The 18,805-nt window shown below is 40.4% G+C and overlaps 1 protein-coding gene across 1 annotated transcript in view; it reads left to right on the forward strand.

The window, feature by feature from the left end:
- The window catches only part of LOC137996522 (SR-related and CTD-associated factor 4-like), a 21,333-nt gene extending 6,413 nt beyond the window's left edge, over positions 1 to 14,920 (forward strand). Inside the window, exons 8-15 of the mRNA XM_068841962.1 lie at positions 868 to 1,109; positions 4,159 to 4,262; positions 4,804 to 4,895; positions 6,627 to 6,989; positions 8,397 to 8,500; positions 9,859 to 9,966; positions 10,370 to 10,559; positions 12,331 to 14,920. Of these exons, the coding sequence (XP_068698063.1) occupies positions 868 to 1,109; positions 4,159 to 4,262; positions 4,804 to 4,895; positions 6,627 to 6,989; positions 8,397 to 8,500; positions 9,859 to 9,966; positions 10,370 to 10,559; positions 12,331 to 14,207 (3,080 nt within the window). The 3' untranslated portion in view covers positions 14,208 to 14,920. The remainder of the gene's footprint in view (positions 1 to 867; positions 1,110 to 4,158; positions 4,263 to 4,803; positions 4,896 to 6,626; positions 6,990 to 8,396; positions 8,501 to 9,858; positions 9,967 to 10,369; positions 10,560 to 12,330) is intronic.
- Positions 14,921 to 18,805: the final 3,885 nt, after the last annotated feature.

Consider the following 18,805-nt stretch of genomic DNA (forward strand, 5'->3'; position numbering starts at 1 on the left):
CTACCATATAAATTATATCTGTGCTAAAGCTAATAAAGTTCTGGGTCTCCTAAGAAGAACCTTTGGTTCACACAATCCTGAAGGAGTTACGACAGCATATAAGACTTTAGTGCGTCCAATTTTGGAATATGGTTGTCAGGTCTGGAATCCCTACTTAGTGAAGCACATCAAAAGCATAGAGTCAGTACAGAGGCGAGCTACTCGAGTTATTTGCGGATCAGAGAAAGAATATCAGGAAAGACTCGGGACCTTGAAATGGCCCTCGCTTGAGTTACGAAGGAAGTTTATCTGCTTAGTGCAGATGTACAAGATTATTTTTGGGCACTGTGACATAGATCCTTATATGTTTTTCGATTTTAATGTATTATCGAAAACGCGTAGGAACCATAATTTCAAGATAAGACACGTACGAATTATTTCAAATTTTCTTTTTTTAATCGCTATATAATGGACTGGAATAGCATTCCATCAAACATTATGCATGCGTCTTCATTGAGTAGTTTTAAATCCTATCTTTTAGATCATTTGTGTCAATCTTAAAATGAGATGTGATTCGTTTGGTTAGCTTTCTTTTTTTTCAAATTTTTCATTGATAATTTAGTCATGGGTAATATTCTTAGTATGGGAATTTAGTTTCCCCCAACTATTCTCCGGTCATGCGTTTTTCTTTATTTCTCTTTTTTCTCGAATTTTATTTCTATTGTACATACATTACCATGACAAAGCATTATTAAACTATTAAACTAAACTACTTAAAAACTTAAGAAGTTGTAGCAAGGCCAAGTATGGTATCAGCCTAGCTTGACTCCCTCAGATTACTTGTCTTCACCTTTCTTATGAAACTTACTCTAAATGCTGTTACTACAGGCATGAATATACGAATACCACAGCCAAACCAAGCCAGCACACCAGATTCGTCCTCAGGACTTGCCCCACAAAGTGTAAATGTGGCTGAGGATAACAGTGATCCTGGTCCTGAAATACCTGGGTTCCCTGATGGTACAAACTTCATTGCACCTCCTGGAATGCCTGTGTGGACCCCACACGGGATAGGACAAGGAACCATTCACCATCCTCAGCATAGTGCATCACAGGATGAAAGAATATCAGTAAGTAGAAAGAGATAGCCCCCCTTGCTTTATTGAAAGGGTAAAGGTTAACATTATTTGTGACCGTCCACGGGAAAACCAACAAAAAGGTGATGACACGGGCACGCTATTTTAGCACGCTAGACAAAAGAAATTTTCTTTAACACGGGAGTGCCGTGTCGTAATGCACGCCTCATTAAAATTTTCTTGTGTCTGATACTACAAGTTGTAAACAATAGAGCGTGTTATACCAAACAAAAGAGCGTGTCAGCAAAAGTAAAATCGAGTACGGCGTAAAAAGACACGGAGTGAGTAAAATTGCACTACAGCTGCGCCAAAACGCTCGCTAAAAAACCAAGTATAACACGCTACTCCCAAAGCCGAGTGAGGGCCGACTTAACTGCGGAAATAGCTGAAAAATCCCCCAGAATACAGTATTGTGCAAAAGTAATGCAAATGTATTTCGCCGAAATTCGCGGCTTTTCCTGGCTTTTCGACGAAAAAGTATTGAATTTTCGATGGAAGCGAATTTTCAACGAAAAGTCATGATAATACTCAAGGCCTATTGTTTCCAACTACGCGAATTTTCGAACGAAAATTCCCTCGGAACGAAAATTGACTTTGAATTTGCGTGCAAAAAATCGCACTGTTCGATAAATGACCTCAAAAAATTGAGCGAAATTTCGCTCTTTATTTGCTGTTCTCGAACATTCCCACGTATTTTCTGGACAAAAATTTGCCAAGTTCGAATTTGCCGCGATGATTCTTTTCTGCCGTCATTTCACAATGTGTAAGCTCTACAACAAACTCTTGTTCGTGAAGCAATCACAGTTTTTGTTGTGAGGCAATCTTTTTTTTTTCCGTTGGAAATAGCCGATTAAACTGTCGGATCATTGAATCTATTTTCGATACGACTTTATTTACGCTAACCTTAACGCGTTTATTTACGCATACATACGCTTGTTCAGCGATGTTGTTGATGATGGCCGCCGATTCATGTCACAAAAATTCGTTGCTTCAAATTTTGTTACCTTGAATTTTCGTTTGGTTACCTCGAAAATTCGCTACTTCGAATTTCGCTATCTCGAATTTTCGAGAAACATCGTGAATTTTTCGCTTCAAACCCTACGAAAAATCGTTCGAAAATTCGATGTCTTTTCGTGGAAAATTCGCGAGAACAAATTTCGAATTTCGACGAATTTCGTTTGGATTACTTTTGCAATTTTACGGTGCCTGTTTTGGCACGCATCTGACACGCAACACGCCACGCTAAACAACAGGTTTGGAGTGTCTCAGTGTGCACAACAAAAGCCACCGTGACATCTATTGTGCTACTCATTAAATATGCGCATATGGCGTGTTGTATGTCACGCTCAGCGTGCCGTGTCATGCACGCGTGCCCATGTCATCACCTTTTTGTTGGTTTTCCCGTGGATGGTCACATTTTTTGCTTATGGTAAATGCAGCTGTTTATCGTTACTTGAGGAACAGCATTTGGGAGACACTTTGTGATGTTAATTGTCTGTATTCCGAGACACACGAGTCATATTGAGGTTGGGAAGAAGAGCCAGGGGACACTTTGTGACACTTCTTGAAATCTGCGTGCATTAATATTACCAGAGCTTGAAATTGCCACCAATACAGTCGCATTTGCGACTGAATTTTTTTCCCTTTGCAACTAAAATATTCGGAGAAGTCGCAAATTGCGACTTGTTTTCATCTTCGCTCTTTCGAAACAAAAGGGTTAGCAGTTGCCATTTTGCTGCTCTTTTTACTAAAATAAATGAAATGACAAAATCATTTTGTCCTCGCCTTGAGTTTTCTTTCAATCTGAAGATAGCGTACAATGTAATTGTAGCGTAATTTCGCTGCGATGTTATGTGCACAACTCCATTCCTTTGATATCATTCGCCATTTTCAGCAGTTTCTATCAACACAAGTATTGTGGGCTCATATTTTGTTTTGCTACACCGTTGACAACACAATGCAGCACAACGATTTTGCGACTAAATGTTGTGACATTGCGACCACATTTTCGCATCTTGTCGCAAAATTGCGACTGGATTTTTATGCTTATTTCAAGGCCTGATTACTGGATTTTACAGACCTTTCAATCTTTTGTGCCCTATCTCATGTACTTATACTACTGGTGCCAAGTTTGAATAATTATCATTAATCCAATATTTTCAGAGATATTTTCAATTTTGTGATTTGTTACAGTCATTGTAGAGTTTGTGACATCATCTATTTTTGAACAAAAACTTGAATATCTTTGGAATGAATGAAGTTAGTCCAAAATAGAAAACATTGTTCATCATTTTTGAAGATCTTTACAATAAGCAAAAGGTAGTTTTTAAAGCCACTTCAAAGCATGTCATGATAGAAAAAAGTTAAGCTGAAAACAACATTTTAAGGCAGTGCTGATGTCATTGTCAATACTATTAATTTTTTCAGTGAAATGTTAGCATAAGTCTTTGTTTCTTCATAACCCTGAATGTAACATAATTTAAAGTACACAGAGAGGACACTAAAAGTAAATCAAGAAACTAATATCAGCTAATTTGCAGTTCTGACTGCATACACATTGCCTACTTTTAACAACTATGTTGCCAATGGAGGTTAGGTGCCTGAGACATCCACAAGCTTCCACCACTGACTAGCCAGCTCCTTGATGGAGACTGCTTCCACAGCTGGAAAATCCTGGCAACTCTACTACATGTATGAGCCCTGACACAGCATGTGAGACAGGCACTTGTCACACTGTTGAAAACAGTGGATGAAAAGAGAAGGGAGCGGAGAGTGAATTGAAACTGACCATTAAAAACACTCCAAAAGCACTCTAATTTTTTTTCTGTTATATATACAACTACAATGCCACAGTTACACCCAATGTGTACAGTATACAACTGCGGGAAATCACTGTGCATGCATCAACCTGACAACACTGCTGACCACAACTGGCAGACAAGTGCTCCTGTAGTTAACTCTGTTAAATTTCATTCAACTGCATACAATGCTAGTCATTGTTAACTGCTATGATGCTAAAATGTTGGTATGTTATGCTCCACAGTCTGTTATAGATGACTTTGATTATGGAGATGATGATGATGATGCTTCAAGAATAGCTGAACAGAGACGCCATTTGATGGAAGAGCAAAGGAGGCTCAGTCAGGAGTGAGTTGTTTACCTTTATAAGCTAAAGATTGCAGAAAAGAAAGAGGCTAAATTGGAGGTCATATACTGTAATTTTATTGTAGACTTACATGTAGCTTTTAAAAAGGAAAGGGCCAGTGTATCATTACAAGGTTACAGGACTGGCGCAATGGTTAGAGTACTCACCTCCCACTAATGTGGCCTGGGTTCGATTCCCAGACTAGGTGTTGTATGCTGGTTCTCTTCTCTGCTCCGAGAGGTTTTTAACCAGGTGCTCCAGTTTTCCCCTCTCCTCAAAAACCAACATTTGATTTTATTTGACGTGTAGATTTGTTGATTTCAGTTTACAGTGTCCCCAATTAGTGCTCCTGCGCTAGAAGACTAGACACTTGCATGTAAATAAAGTTCCTTTCCTTTTTGAAATTACAAAATTTTTGGGTCTGTGGTTTGAGACCCTGTGTACCGCTTGCCTCAAAAGAGATTTAATACTATTCTTTATCGAAAGCTGTTGTCATTCTGTCTACAGTACTTCTTAGCCTTGTTACTTTTATTTATGTTTCAGAGTTCATCCACACATGGGGGAAATGCCAGGTGAATTTCAAAACACATTTAGACCAGTTGGTGAGCAGCATGACCGACTTGAGGAACCTTTAGGTCAGTATGCCGGAAATAACTTTCAGTAACAATCTTATGATAATTATGATACAAAAATTTGGTTTTATCAACAGAGTTGATAACGTAAATTGGCCACCGTACCGTAGCTTTTAGAATCTCTGTACGGTGGCCAATTTACATTATCAACTCTGTTGATAAAACCAAATTTTTGTATATTACTTCCCCACCGATGCAGCACCACAGTTTCTTTAGAAACTACCCCTTCATTCATTTATGATAATTATGGCTTCATGTATTTAGGTGTTTTTTTTTTCTCACACGAGGAAAATACAATAAAACTAACTTAATTTTAAGAAACATTTTAAATGTAAATAAAAATATGTGAATATTTATATTGGTCAACCATTATAGTAAATCCTGCACAGATCACTCACTTAATAATAATAATTTGTAGTAGTATGTCTGCGTTGGAAATAGATTAGTGCAACATAGTCATAGTCGAAATGAACTTTAATCTAATTTTTTAAAGAATCTGTCTTTATCCCATTGACACCTGAGGCTCTCTTGGATGCCCCCTGTTGATGAGTGAAATCATCTGGAGTTAGACACAGTAAAATCTCTCAAGTCTCACTCCCAGGAGTCAGTGGGTTAAGTACTTCAGTTTAGGGAAAAAGTAGCCAACTTCTGTGAGGGGAGTAGTCAGTGCTTTTTGTTGGCTGTCTTTCCTTATTGAAACCCCTGTGTGCTCATTCCAGAAAGTCACAAGATATTAGGGAGCTTAAGATTTTAGGATGGCAATGGGAATAACAACGCCGCAAAAAAATGATATCATTGGTTAAAAGAGCATAAATAATCGTGTTGATGGTGTAGCACAGATTTTAGCACAGGTTCTTGCGGTACTCTGCATAACGACGTCATGAAAAAATTACCAAAATTGATTTGAGGTTTTGATGACAACGTGAGCATGCAACAGAGAATCTTTCATTCTCTATTTTCAGTCTAAAACCACTTGTACCAATTTATTTTTGGGATACTTTGCCCAAATTGTAAGAAGTGAATGAGACAGAATAACCGTGAAAGACTTATGATAAAGGAAAGTGATAATTTGAGGTGACGTTTACGTTGACTTCGCCGTCATAGATCTTAAGGTCCCTATTCTTGATGATCAAAAGCAATCTCGAGTAATATTGATTTATGCTTATCTCAGTCTACAACATAATTTACAGCCATCATTATCTTGATCAGTGGAAATTGCCAATCTGTCACACGGCTTGAAATTAACAAAAAATCCAGTCACAATTTTGTGGCAAGCCTTGGTATGAGAATTTAGTTGCAATTTCGCAAATTTTAGTGGCAAAATCGTTGCGCTGCATTGTGTTGTCAGCGGTTTAGCAAAACAAAATATGAGTCCACAATACTTGTGTGTAAAGAAACCGCTGAAAATGCCGAATGATTGAAGGAATGGAGTTGTGCACGTAACATCACAGCTAAATTACACTACAATTATTATGCTATCTTCAGATTGAAAGAAAATTCACGGCGAGAAAGAAAATAATTTTGTCATTTCTATATTTATTTTAGCAAAAGTAGCAGCAAAGTGGCAACTGCTAACCCTTTTGTTTCAAAGCAACAAAGGTGAAAACAAGTCACAAATTTGCAACTTCACCAGATAATTATTTTAGTCGCAAAGGGAAACAATTTAGCTGCAAAAATTTAATGTGACTGTATTTGTCGCAATTTCGAGCCTTGTGTCATTATCTTCTCTAATAGGGCCCTTTAACAGGAGATCACCTGATGTCCATGAGAGAGAAAGATCACCTGGCAGTCATTATCAAAAATCTAGATCTCCAAGGAGGCGCAGCAGAAGCCCTAGATGGAGGGAGCGCTCTCCTCGACGCCGTTCTCGGTCACCATTTGGAAGAGACAGAGAACGAGACCGGGAAAGAGACAGAGGCCGGGCAAGGGAGCGTGATAGAGATAGGGATCGAGACCGAGACCGGGACCGGGACCGCGACAGGGGCCGCAATAGAGATAAGGACAGAGATTCAGATAGGGACAAAGCAAAAGAGAGCGACAAGGAGAGTGAGAAGAGAAATGATGGGATTCCTGTATCAAAGAAAGAGAGTCTTAGTGGTATGTTGGCCATGCCCCTTTTTGGTCTAGATGTGCATTACAGATCAATACAGTTGTATCAACAAACAACCTGATATAACTGATATACATTTACCTTAAAACTCCTTGAGTAAGAACCTTTAGCCTATAAACAAGAACCTGTGGACCCTAAGATTTGAAACAGGTTCTTAAACTCTAGAGAGTGTGTGCACTTTTTCAAATAAGATCAATTATTGACATTTACAGTTCTCTTTGAGGACAAAGGTCATTCACCATCTCATCCCCGAGGCACAGCCAAGGGAAACATTGAAATTCGAGGGAAACAAAATGAATTGTTTCCTGAGGGACCAGTCATTAAGTGATTTGTTATATATCACAAAAAAAAAGAGTGCAACCGCAACAGCAACGGCAGTCGTAACAATGCACTGTTACCCTGTGACGTTACAGATTTTGCGCTGTTGTCCATTCAGAGACTGTTGGCGGGAAACAGTTTTATTGTTAGATGCCATGTGACCTCGAAGTAACCAATGAGAGTGCGCACAGTTGGGGGAAAAAATTCAGCTACATGTATATAACAATTAATATCATTATCATTCTGTAGTTACAATTGTAACTTGCTTTTGCTGTAAGGAGCAGATTTCCAGATATTTTCTGTGAACTGCAGTACAGCATCTTAATCTGTTCAGTTTAAATTGTGCAAGGAATTTTAGCAGTAAATTAAATGTACGTGTATGTTGATGTTCTGAAAATTCATGTGATTCATTTTTTAGGTGAACTTTTTAATTCTGTATTTACATTTTTATTCAAATTTTACAAAAAGGACACGGAAAAACTGGCTATGGCATTGGTGGCGAAGAACAAATAACACTAAATTCTGCTATCTACAAAGTGATTTTTTTCTTTAGAAAAAAAGAACCTATTTAAGAACCTAGATAGCTTAAATTTCTGTTTAGTACCAGTTTGGTTAGGACCCTTTTGGGCTAAAAAATTTAAATGGAAGGTTCTTACTCGAGGGGTTTTACTGTATTAGAACTAGAGTGAAAGGGGAGGTGACAGGTCCCTAAAGAAAGAATAGGAGAGTTCAATGCTGGCCTCACTATAAAAAACAGTTGCAATTTACAAAAAGAATATTGTTGTATGCAGAGTTTTTTTCCTGGATACAGGAAAAAGGGGTTGAGGTATCTTTTTTGCATTGGAAGAATTCAATCCACAGTTGTTTGCTTCTTACTTACCTGCTAAACTTGTAGGTATTCAAAATTAATACTGCATGCAAGGAGGGTAGTCTTGGAAAGGAAATTTAGTTTCCCCCTACTATCATCCTCCCACTCTATTTTTTTGTAATGGTTGGCATATTGTTAAATAAATAAATAAATAAATAAATAAATAACATTTTTCAGTACATTTATAACTATCCTGTGAATGTGTCAGTTTGTAGTACGACGATCTGGGTTGGCCATTTAGCAAAGACAGTCGCGAAGGAAAACTTACAGGAAATGTTTGAAGCAAATCAGCTTGCAGTGTCTTCCATTGATGTATGTATCAAGTTCAACAAATTGTAATAATTATAAGTATTATTTTATTATGGGCATTGTGCTCTCTAGTTCACGATTCTCATGTGGCCTATTGGAATATGATGACAACATCGACGGGCGGTCAGTCATAAGTTTTTGTAGACTTGATGGTGATTGTCGTTTAGTATCTGATTCCTTGGCACACGTTCTGGCAGCACATTAACTGATAGGCCTGTTTCATGATATACTTGTGTTTGTAGCGGAGCTTCTATGGGCAAAAAATTTGAATGACCTTTCAACAGTTTTTGCAATATTTAAAGGCCTTAGTTTTCCATCCTGTTCTAAAATCTCTGTGCAGAGTGAATGAGCAGGAAAAAGACTGAAATGTGTAGAACTGGACAATTTATCGGTGAACAACCCTTCTAAAAAAAGTCTGAGTTCTTTTGGTAGGAGCCCAACTCATGTCAGTGTTCAACACTAACGCTTGCCCGATTGCCCGGGGCAAGCGAAATATATCCGTGGGCAAGTAAAATTTTTGTTCGACTGATATTAAAGGATTTGCTTGGCAACGATTTGATTGGCAACAAAGAAAGTGACTGGTAATATGATGTAGTCACTGCAAACATGTTAACGTTATATCTCTGCTGTCACTTATTTTTCTGTTGAAAGATACAAATTAATTATTGGTACAAACCTCACAACAGATTGGAAGGAGGAACATCTTTGAAAAGAATGTTTGTTACAATGGAATCCAGTTTTCGCACAACCAAATGCGCTACGATACTTTGATATCAAGCGCACATACTATTGGACAAATGGCATTTTAATTCAAAACCAGCCTAATTAATGTCAAAGAGATATTCCTAGGAATCTCCCTTGAGTAAAAAAGTAAGTGTCGAACACAGCATGTCCTTCAAAGCCAACTTTTTTTCCTCACGTAAATTAAATTATGACATTGATTCAATTTAAAATACATGATGGAAACCTTCTAACTAGTTATGATAAATGGTTGAGGATGAAGACCAAATCAACCATCTGGTTTTATATTTTCCCTCCATAATGAGGATGGCCTCAAATGATTTGTATTTGAGTTCTAGTTTTAGTGCGATTGTGAGAACGAGGCCCTTTAACTTGCTTGATGTGATCACTCTGCTTCCATATTACTGCAACAGCAACATATACATGTTGTGGAGTGTTTACTACAAGATAATTGTAGCAAGTTAGAAAATTATTTTGATCAGCATGAGGCTGATGGGAACTAGGTTTTGATGAAGGATCCAACTCCTTCAGTGAAAAGATAATCCACCCTTTTCTTGAGGGGGAATGGACAATACTTGTAAGAGTAAACTTGCATTTATTCAAAGCATGTTGGATTGCAGATGGTTCCTCCAAGAGGGTGTGCCTATGTTGTCATGATGAACAGACGTGATGCTTCAAAGGTGCTTGTTACTTTAAAAAATGAAAGAATTCATGGAAATTCTCTCAAGGTTTGTACTCTCTCTTACCAGCAGTCATCAGGATCCCAAACAGTGTTTTCAGTTTTTTTTGCACATTTGAATGCTTTAATGGTAAAATATGATTAGTTCTAGACAGTATATCATATCTGCATCTAGGATTCCTAAAATATTTCATGTGATTCAAAAGTGTTTTTAGTAACATTTACAAACTTTTTCCTCTGATAATGTGGTTCATAGAAGTCTTCCTGTTGGTCCTGCATCCTGTAGGACAGGTACCCCTCAAGAACTTTGCAAAATCTGTAAATTTGTCAGTCCCTGTCAATTATCTTTCACACAGCTCTCCTTCTGCAACTTGCAAGTTGACCTTTCAGTTTTTCCAACTGAAGTGCTTCTGTGCCGAGAGTATTAACGAAACATCATTTGATATTTGCAGTTGGCCTGGGCACCAGGAAAAGGTGTTAAAGGCAAAGAATACAAGGAACACTTTGATGCAGATCAAGGTGTTGCATTTATACCCTGGAGCAAGCTCGGCACCAATGTTGACCTGCAAGCACTTGGTGAAGGGAGCTGGATTGATCCTGAAACTCTTCCACCTGGTCTACAGAAAGCTGAAGTGAAAGAAGGTACAATGTGACTAGAGATCGTATCACTTACAGTGTTAAAGGGTAGTGAAATGGGCACTGCCAGGCTTATGCAATATTGTTATTGGCTTCTGTTAAAGTGCATATGACACAAAATTTTATATTTGCTTGTTCGAAAGAGCTTTTAAAATGAAGAACGGCGTTTATTTTATTGTGATAGCTCTCTTGGTTGCCGAGTTATTCAAGATTTTGATTTATGCAAATTAGACGACTTGTGACGTCATAAGTGAACATAAGGTGATGTAAAATCACAAAAAGTGGAATATCTCTGAAGAATTTTTCTGTATAGAACTAAAGCTTTTTGCAGTTCTTATACACATGACAAAGTTCAATGATATGGCCCAGAGTGATGGTTCCATAGCAACGCAATGGGCTCCAGGCCCCCTCCATCCAAAAAGAGTTTCCCTCCCCAATAAGGGTTCTTTGCATGTGATGTTCATTCAGTGCGTGTGACCGAGTCTGTTAGACTCTGAAGCAACAAAGAAGACATTTGTGATATTGGAAAGGTAGAGGTCTGGTAACGAGTATGTTACTATGGTGACATCATAATCACTATTACAATGTGTGGTTTTGGTCGCACATCAACCCTGCAGACCCTGTATTTGCACAGATATTCCATGTTTTGTGATTTTACATAATTTTGTGTCCACTATGTGACGTCACAAGTCACCTAATTTGCATAAATCAAAATCTTGAATAGCTCGGCTACCAAGAGTGCTATCACAATAAAGTAAACGCTGTTCTTCACCATTTTGAAAGCTCTTTCGAACAAGCCAATACAAAATTTTGTGGCATATGCACTTTAACGTTTCTCGCTTTGAGAGTTCAGGTGGCTCAAATCAGTTTCAATGCTTTCAAGAAACCTTGTTATTAGAAGGATTGACACTAGAACACTCTATCGGGCAACAGCACTGTTTTGTTACCATGTAAAACATCAATTATCGGGAAGACCTTAGAAAGCAATGACCAGAACCATGTTGCGGACCAACGGTTTTCGTTAAAACAATGGTTTGCTGGGGGTGCTCAGTCTGGCGGGCTCAGAAAACCGGGTCGTGGTCATTGTTATTTAAGGTTTTTCCAATTATTTCTGAACAAGATCCAGTCCTTTTTGTGACGTAACAAGTTACCATGGCAACAGGAAAGCCTTGCAAATATACCCTACATTTTGGCTTTAGCTGCTCATATGGGTGACCCCAATTATGTCATAGCACAAAAATGATCAGCAGGCCAGGATGAAACTCTCTGCAAGATTTTAAAAAATTTTGTCGATTCAGATCTACCATAAATTTTCAATTAGTTAAGGTGGTTCTGGATGAATTGGATGAATTTCAGCTTTGGCTGGATTTCCATATATGAAAATTGTTCCGTGGCACGCAGTGCCTGTCAGTTGAAGGTGGGCCTTAAAGGACAGTGCCTACTATTCTTATTGTGCATATGTTCTGCGCATCTCGAGACGTGAATTTAGCAAGTGCTCTTGATATCTGAAAAGAAACTTGTGGGTAACCATGCATTTTCATAAGATTATAGTTAAGCTTCAATTTTGAAAAGAACGCCTTACATTTGGTCTGATATCAAGATCACACCTCCTATGCTGATGATGATCATCATTCTCAATACCTGTGTGACTGACATTTCATTGAAATTTTGAGGAGAAATTACATGCCGCTCACTCCTGGGAGTCAAAGGATTCATTAATTAACACTGTGCTTTGTTTTCAATTGAGTGATAGTTATGTATGCTGATATCTTTACAGGTTCAGAGGCCGACAGCACTGATACCAGTAATGCCAAAGATGAAAAAGACCTCGGAACTATGAGTCATGAAGAGCTTATGAAACTGGCGGCTGCACAAGCAGGCACTGAAGCCAAGGTCCCTGAGCAAGGAATACCATCAGGCATTCCATCAGGGCACGCAGTGAACCCACCAGGGCAACCCCCTCAAATTCCCCTTCCTGGTCATCCCTTGTTTCCCGGCCACCATCCAATGATACCGCCACCAATGATAATACAGCCACCCTTCCCAGGACCACCAATCCCGCCAAACATGTTGCCACCTGGAGCACCACCTCCGAGTATTGCTGCAGTGCCTCCACCAAACATGGGAGGCCATCCACTTCATCAGTTTACTCCTGCGGGAGCACCTCCCGTGTCTGCCCCGAATGGACCTCCAGGACCACCCCTAAATCATGGTAGACCTCAGGAAGGAGGACAATTTCCCCCAGATAACAACCGGCCAGTAGTGTCAGGTGTTCCTCTAGAAGCAGGGCAGTATCCACCACCTTTCCATGGGAGGCCTCGCGAGGGTTCTCTTTTTCCTGTACAAGATGGCAAGTTTCAACCAGACAGGCTTGAAGATGGCGGATCATTTCCACCACATCATGCAATTGAAGAAGGCCAGTTACCTCCAACCCGTACAGGAGATATGTTTCCGCCACATCACCCAGGCCGACCTCAAGGAAGTGGACAGTTCCCCCCTCCACATCGTTCCAGCAGACCTCATGATGGTGGGCAATTTCCTCCTCGTCCCCAGGGTAGATATCCAGATGGCCACTTCCCACCAATGCACCGTGGACCCCCTCCATTTCATCAAAGACCACCTCTTCACCCGAGAATGGCTCCGTTCCACCCAGGAGGACCAAGATTTCCTCATGATATACCACCTCTGATGCCTTCTGGTGGGCCGCCGCGTGGACCGGACTTTGGCTCCCCTCCATGGGGTTCAGGACCTAGTCCAATGAGGGGCCCACCCCCGCGTGGGCTCCCTCCTCCCAACTGGCCGGATAATCGACCACCGGATGTTAATCATGAAGCGGTAATAGATTGGAATCAAGAGCCTAAAAAAGAGACTGAGGGCGAGGTGAATCCTCATAACATGGGTGAATCACCAGACCGCCCTGATGAAGAACGAGACTTTGCTCGGAGGCCCCGGAGGGAATTGGGAGATCGAGGAGAGCCTGATCGCCCTCGCGAGCAAAACTGGGAGCGTGGGCGTGATCGCGACGACCGCGCGCGAATTCGAGATCGTGATGACCGATTCCGTGACCGCGGTCGGGATCGAGAGCGTGATCGTGGTCGCGAGAGGGACTGGGACCGAGATGACGGACAACGTGTGCGTGATTTCCGCTCAAGCAGAGACTTCACAAGTGACAGGGATGTCCATAGGGGTGGGCCGAGAAGGCGAAGCAGGTTTGAACCGCTTGAAGAGAGACCTGTCATCAGTGAACCAGTGTTAACAGAGAATAATATGAATGAACAAGAATTACAACCCAGCAGGGATACGAGCAAACTCGCGCAAAACTCTGGTAATGACCCAACATCGCAGGAGGAGGGTGAAATTGTTGAAGGGACCGTAAAAGAATCACAGAACATCGTAATGGATAATGCAGCCGTGAATACTGCAAAAGATTGTGACAAACAGAACATTGCTAGTGAAGCTATCGACTTGCCCCAAGATCAAAAAACTATTTGTATTCCCAAAGATAATTTAGACATTTCAAAGCATAATGAGGCTACGGACATCAGCATGGAGGATAACAAATTGTTATCGGCACAAAGTGCTGGGGACGATGCTACTGTATTATTAAATCAAGGAACTCGTGACCAGGGAGAAACCACTCATTCGACCAGCTAACCCCTATCCTTACCCACACTGCCACATCCATACAGGTGGCCCAGCAGACAGTCGTCATTTGACCCAGTCGATTTTTTCTTTGTTTTAATTGAATTTTATTGACTTAAGAGTTAATATTGGGGTCTTGAAAGTAAATTGTGCGACTTGTGGACTCGCGAAAAAAAAATCGTTTGGCACATTTTCTACACATTTTAATTCTTGTAATTTTTTTAGTGGATAAACAAAACCAATGCGTAGAACGCATTACGGACCGGCATAATTGGACGAATGTATAAACAAAAATTCATATCCACAAAGTGTGGCCCTGGACAATAAGCCCTTCACCATTCGCCGCTGATTTCTAGAATATTGGGCCGTCTGTATTTGGTGGGTAGGTCTCGTATTTTGAATGCAAAAATTGGTTTAAGTGAAGGGTTAGGGTTAAAAGTATTAATTAATGGTGGGGAATCATTCCAAAAGAGTGGTCGAATAGTCCGGGGCTAATTGTCTGGTGGAGAAAAAAAATGTCATTCACGATGTTATGGCCAACATAAACTCGTCTTTTTCAAAGGTAGGTTGAAGTAGCTTTCCTGTCTTTGGTTGTCGAGAATATGCGTCGATTCGCACTCGTTGGGCATTTTGTGTTGATGATGTTGTGTTCAATGATGTGCGGTAGATATAGTTTTTATGAGAATATATTTGATCATGCTAGTCATAATGGTTAGCTGAAGAGATGTATTTTACCAATGGTGACTGGGGACACTCGGGAGGAGGCTGACTGTGCTCTCAATAATATCTTGAAACTTTGCAGTCGTGTATCTTGAAGTAGATATTTCCATGGAAAGTAGGATTTTTCCTTTATGGCCTGAGGTAATATGCTTGTCATGGGCGGGGAGAACTATCCTTTGGGGAAAATTCGAACGGCCCATACTCCAGACATTGAACCATCAAACTTTCGTCATTGAGACTAATTACTGAGGACGAAGGAGCACATTGGTGTGTCAAACGAAACAGTGTTCTTTTCTCATAAAGCTAACTGGACTGTTGATGGAAAATCATGCCCAAAGCAAACATTAATGGGCTAAAATATTACTTCTAGTTTAATGCCCCGAAGTAATGTTGAGAATTCGTGTTTCCGTTTCCAACATCTACTTATTGTTAGATTATTAATGAACTGTAGGTCTTTACTGGTAAGTTTAGCTTCTGGTCCTGCTTGGATCTATGAAGATTCCTTCCGTCTTGACAGTGTGCTACTGTAGAAGCACTCCAATGGGCGAGGTGCACTGATATCGGTCAAGTTTCCTTTGAGGCATTTCATTGAATTCAATAACGAGTTGAGAGAACTTTTAGGATGCTCAAACCAGCTTCAACACTTTCTCGCAACTGTATTATGAGAAGAATTTACTCTACAACACTGTATTATCAAGCAGCTTCTGAAGTTTGCTTTCGTGTTGCCATGAAAACCTACTATACCCTGACCTATTATATCCTGAGACTAGTGCATCTTGTTGAGCAAAATTGGTGTTTCATATGGTACCACAGCATTGCCATTCTGTGAAAACATTTTGCAGAGTCGTTCCTGATACAGTAGAATTGGTCAAACGGATTTTCGCCACCTGAACTGGCCAGTGTGGTGGCTACAAAGGGAGAGGGACAAACACTTCCATGGTTGCGTTTAAAACATACACTCATCATTCCTCCTACTTTGGAAGAATAGTGATGCAAGCCAAACCCCAGCATTATTGTAAACTTTGATCCACAGCTGTTATCTTAAAGGCTAGTTCAGTGTATGGGGCAAATCAGGAATCACTGTTTTGTGAATGTCCCAGATTTTACAGACTCGGTAAAGCACTAGACACTGTAGATATCTTGATTGTTAATGGTGGCTGCTGACAAAAGGGGTAAACAAGATTGTTCCTATTCTCCCAACAGGCTTTTAGTCAAATGGCGTCATCATGCAAATGTCCTAAGAGCGTTTTCGCTCACGTGACCAGCAGCCATATTGGATTACTGAAACAAAGGAAAGTATTTGAAAACAGAGTTCAATTCCCGGAGGATTAGTTTGGTTCACCATCATGGCAACCATTTCTTTGTTTTGGAACACCAACATGGCCGCCGTGACGTCATGTGGAAACGCTCTATTCACATAAGTTCTTATTCTCCATGAAACAATTATATTCGTGTAACCACAATAGGTCACTTTCGATATATTACAATTCAACTTGAAAGAGAGGTTTAGAGGACAAAGGAAAGTAGATATTCATCGCAACTTGTTTCTATTGTTTTTGTCCTCACTGCCCTGCCTCACTATCAAGCTGAATAATTATATTTCGAAGATGGTCTATCATTTGAGATGTATCACTCAGTACTTTTTTTTTTTTTGGGGGGGGGGGGGGTACATAAAAACAATACAAGTTACTCTTTGACTGAATCCACTTCATCAGGGGTAGCACGTCCCGTCTCTGCCCCGAATGGACCTAGTGGTCACATAGTTGTGTATGTGGAGACAAAATGAGCAGGAATTTCCTTACCCCCGCGTGATCTTCCCCGCTCACTCCTTCCCACGGGGACGACTACGCTTGGGGCCGAAAACCCTCTTCATTAAATTTGTGACTCCATGTATTGTATGTTTGCACTCGCGTGACAAACAGCCATGTTTTTCGACGAAAACAAAAGAAAACGTTTGCATACTGATTCAGTAATAGTTCAATTCCCGGAGGCTTGGGTTGGGACACCAACTGGCGGCCGTGACGTCATGTGAAAACCGAAAATACTACCCAGCTGCCGCGTCCTTGTTCAAAAAAAGTCTCTTCATTTTGTTAACGCGTCACCCAATTAGAGAGAGACTCCCCCATACGCTGGCCACAAGTAGCAATCGTGCGCAGGAGCACCACCTTCCGGGAAGGAAAGAACTTTAATGGTCAAAATAAAAATCAGTTTTAGCAACATACCTTTGTACGTTGGCGAAGGGTTTTGCCACCGTGGCTTTTGCAACAAATTAGGTTTTACCAGCTAGACAACTACGAAGACAACCTTTGTTTTTCTTTGTCTAGCTTTCGATGCCAGAACACAAGAAAACCAAAAGAATTGGTCCGAAGTTTTTTCAGAAAAAAAAAACGCATCCCTGGCAGGTCAATCTTGCTCGAGCACATTCTGCGCATAGAAGAGCACTTCCGCCAGGGCATTGTGGTTGACGATAAAAATGCCAGCTGGGATTCATGGTAACCGAGCGGTGGAGCCACCAGAAGCTCCGCCCTTGGCGTAACTCGATCCCCAGTCTCCCAGAAATGTTACGAAACGCCCCTACACTTCGTGTACCGGGCTCTAATACCCAACAAATCGAGAAAGGCCTACCCCTAATCATATGTTTGAAAGCAGCACGTACCCGCGTCTCGATAGCTAGCGGGACACTCTTCACCTCGCAGCACACACATGTGCAGCAAAGACCCAAAAGAGCCACTTTTTGGGCATGCAGTCATCGAAGATTGCGCCGAAAGTATCCTCGAAGAAAAATACCCCAAGCTTAGGTGAATTAAGGCCTTGGCCTAGATCTATTCCATGAAAATAAATGAGGGAGTGGTCTAACTATTGATCCATTATATATAACACGAAGTAACTTCGGGACATCGTTAGCAGCAATAAGAAGTGAAACCTTAACTGCTATATAGGATGATATATTATCACGTGACATGTCAAAGTTATTTTCAGCACAGAAATCTCAGCTAAATGGCAACACTTTTTATTATTTTTTGGTGGCTGGATTTACCTTAATGATGTTAACACTATTGGGTACATCATTTCTGTGCTTGGACATTTCAAGATAATTTTAAAAAAATGTCCGAAAAAAGAAATCCTTTTCCATAAGGGACTGGACACTAGAACAAAATGCCGTATATTTGCAAAACTAAAGACGTGTTTCACAAAGGCCAAGCACAAATCGTTTTCTTTTACCCTTTTGACTAATCTAATAGTAGCTAAGTGAAATAAACTTAAGCATAAACTGTTGCCGTTTTTTATTTTGAATTGCGTGGCCGTAACAAGTCACGTGACCTCATTTGCATACGTCATCCACGTCAATATAAAAAATTTTGTGACGTTATTAGTCTGCAAAGGTCTTAAGTTATTACTAAACCTTCAAAAGTTAGACCACCCTCTCTTTTTTGTGCAATAATTTGAGACCAGGTTGAGGCCCATGCCTTAATTATTTACTCGAGAGGACCTTGCACTGCTGCCTTAGCAACAGCAGCAGTTGATATTAAATAGTGGTTAAATCAGCTAGGTTACGGTGCTCGGTTTTAATTCTGGGCGCTGCGACCTAAACCTGATCAAAAAGTACTTTTCATAATGTTCTTCGGGAAGCAGTGCTTCCCAGTGATTAGGTTAGGGCACTTGCTTTGAAATCTGGGGACCCCGGGTTGAAGACACGTTCTGACCATTGAGTTTGTTCCTGGTATGGTAGTCCCTGGTTCAACCTCTCAACTGCACTTTTAAATAACCAAATAGCTTGCCTCCGGCCAGTTGGGATTCTAAACGGTTGTTGTTGAGTGTTCTGTTCTGTTCTGTTGTGACTGTGCTTCATTGGCCCTGAAAAGCCCCTATGGGGAGTGGTCAATTAAATA

This window comes from Montipora foliosa, chromosome 3 (genome assembly GCF_036669935.1).
Source record: "Montipora foliosa isolate CH-2021 chromosome 3, ASM3666993v2, whole genome shotgun sequence".
Taxonomy (NCBI): domain Eukaryota; kingdom Metazoa; phylum Cnidaria; class Anthozoa; order Scleractinia; family Acroporidae; genus Montipora; species Montipora foliosa.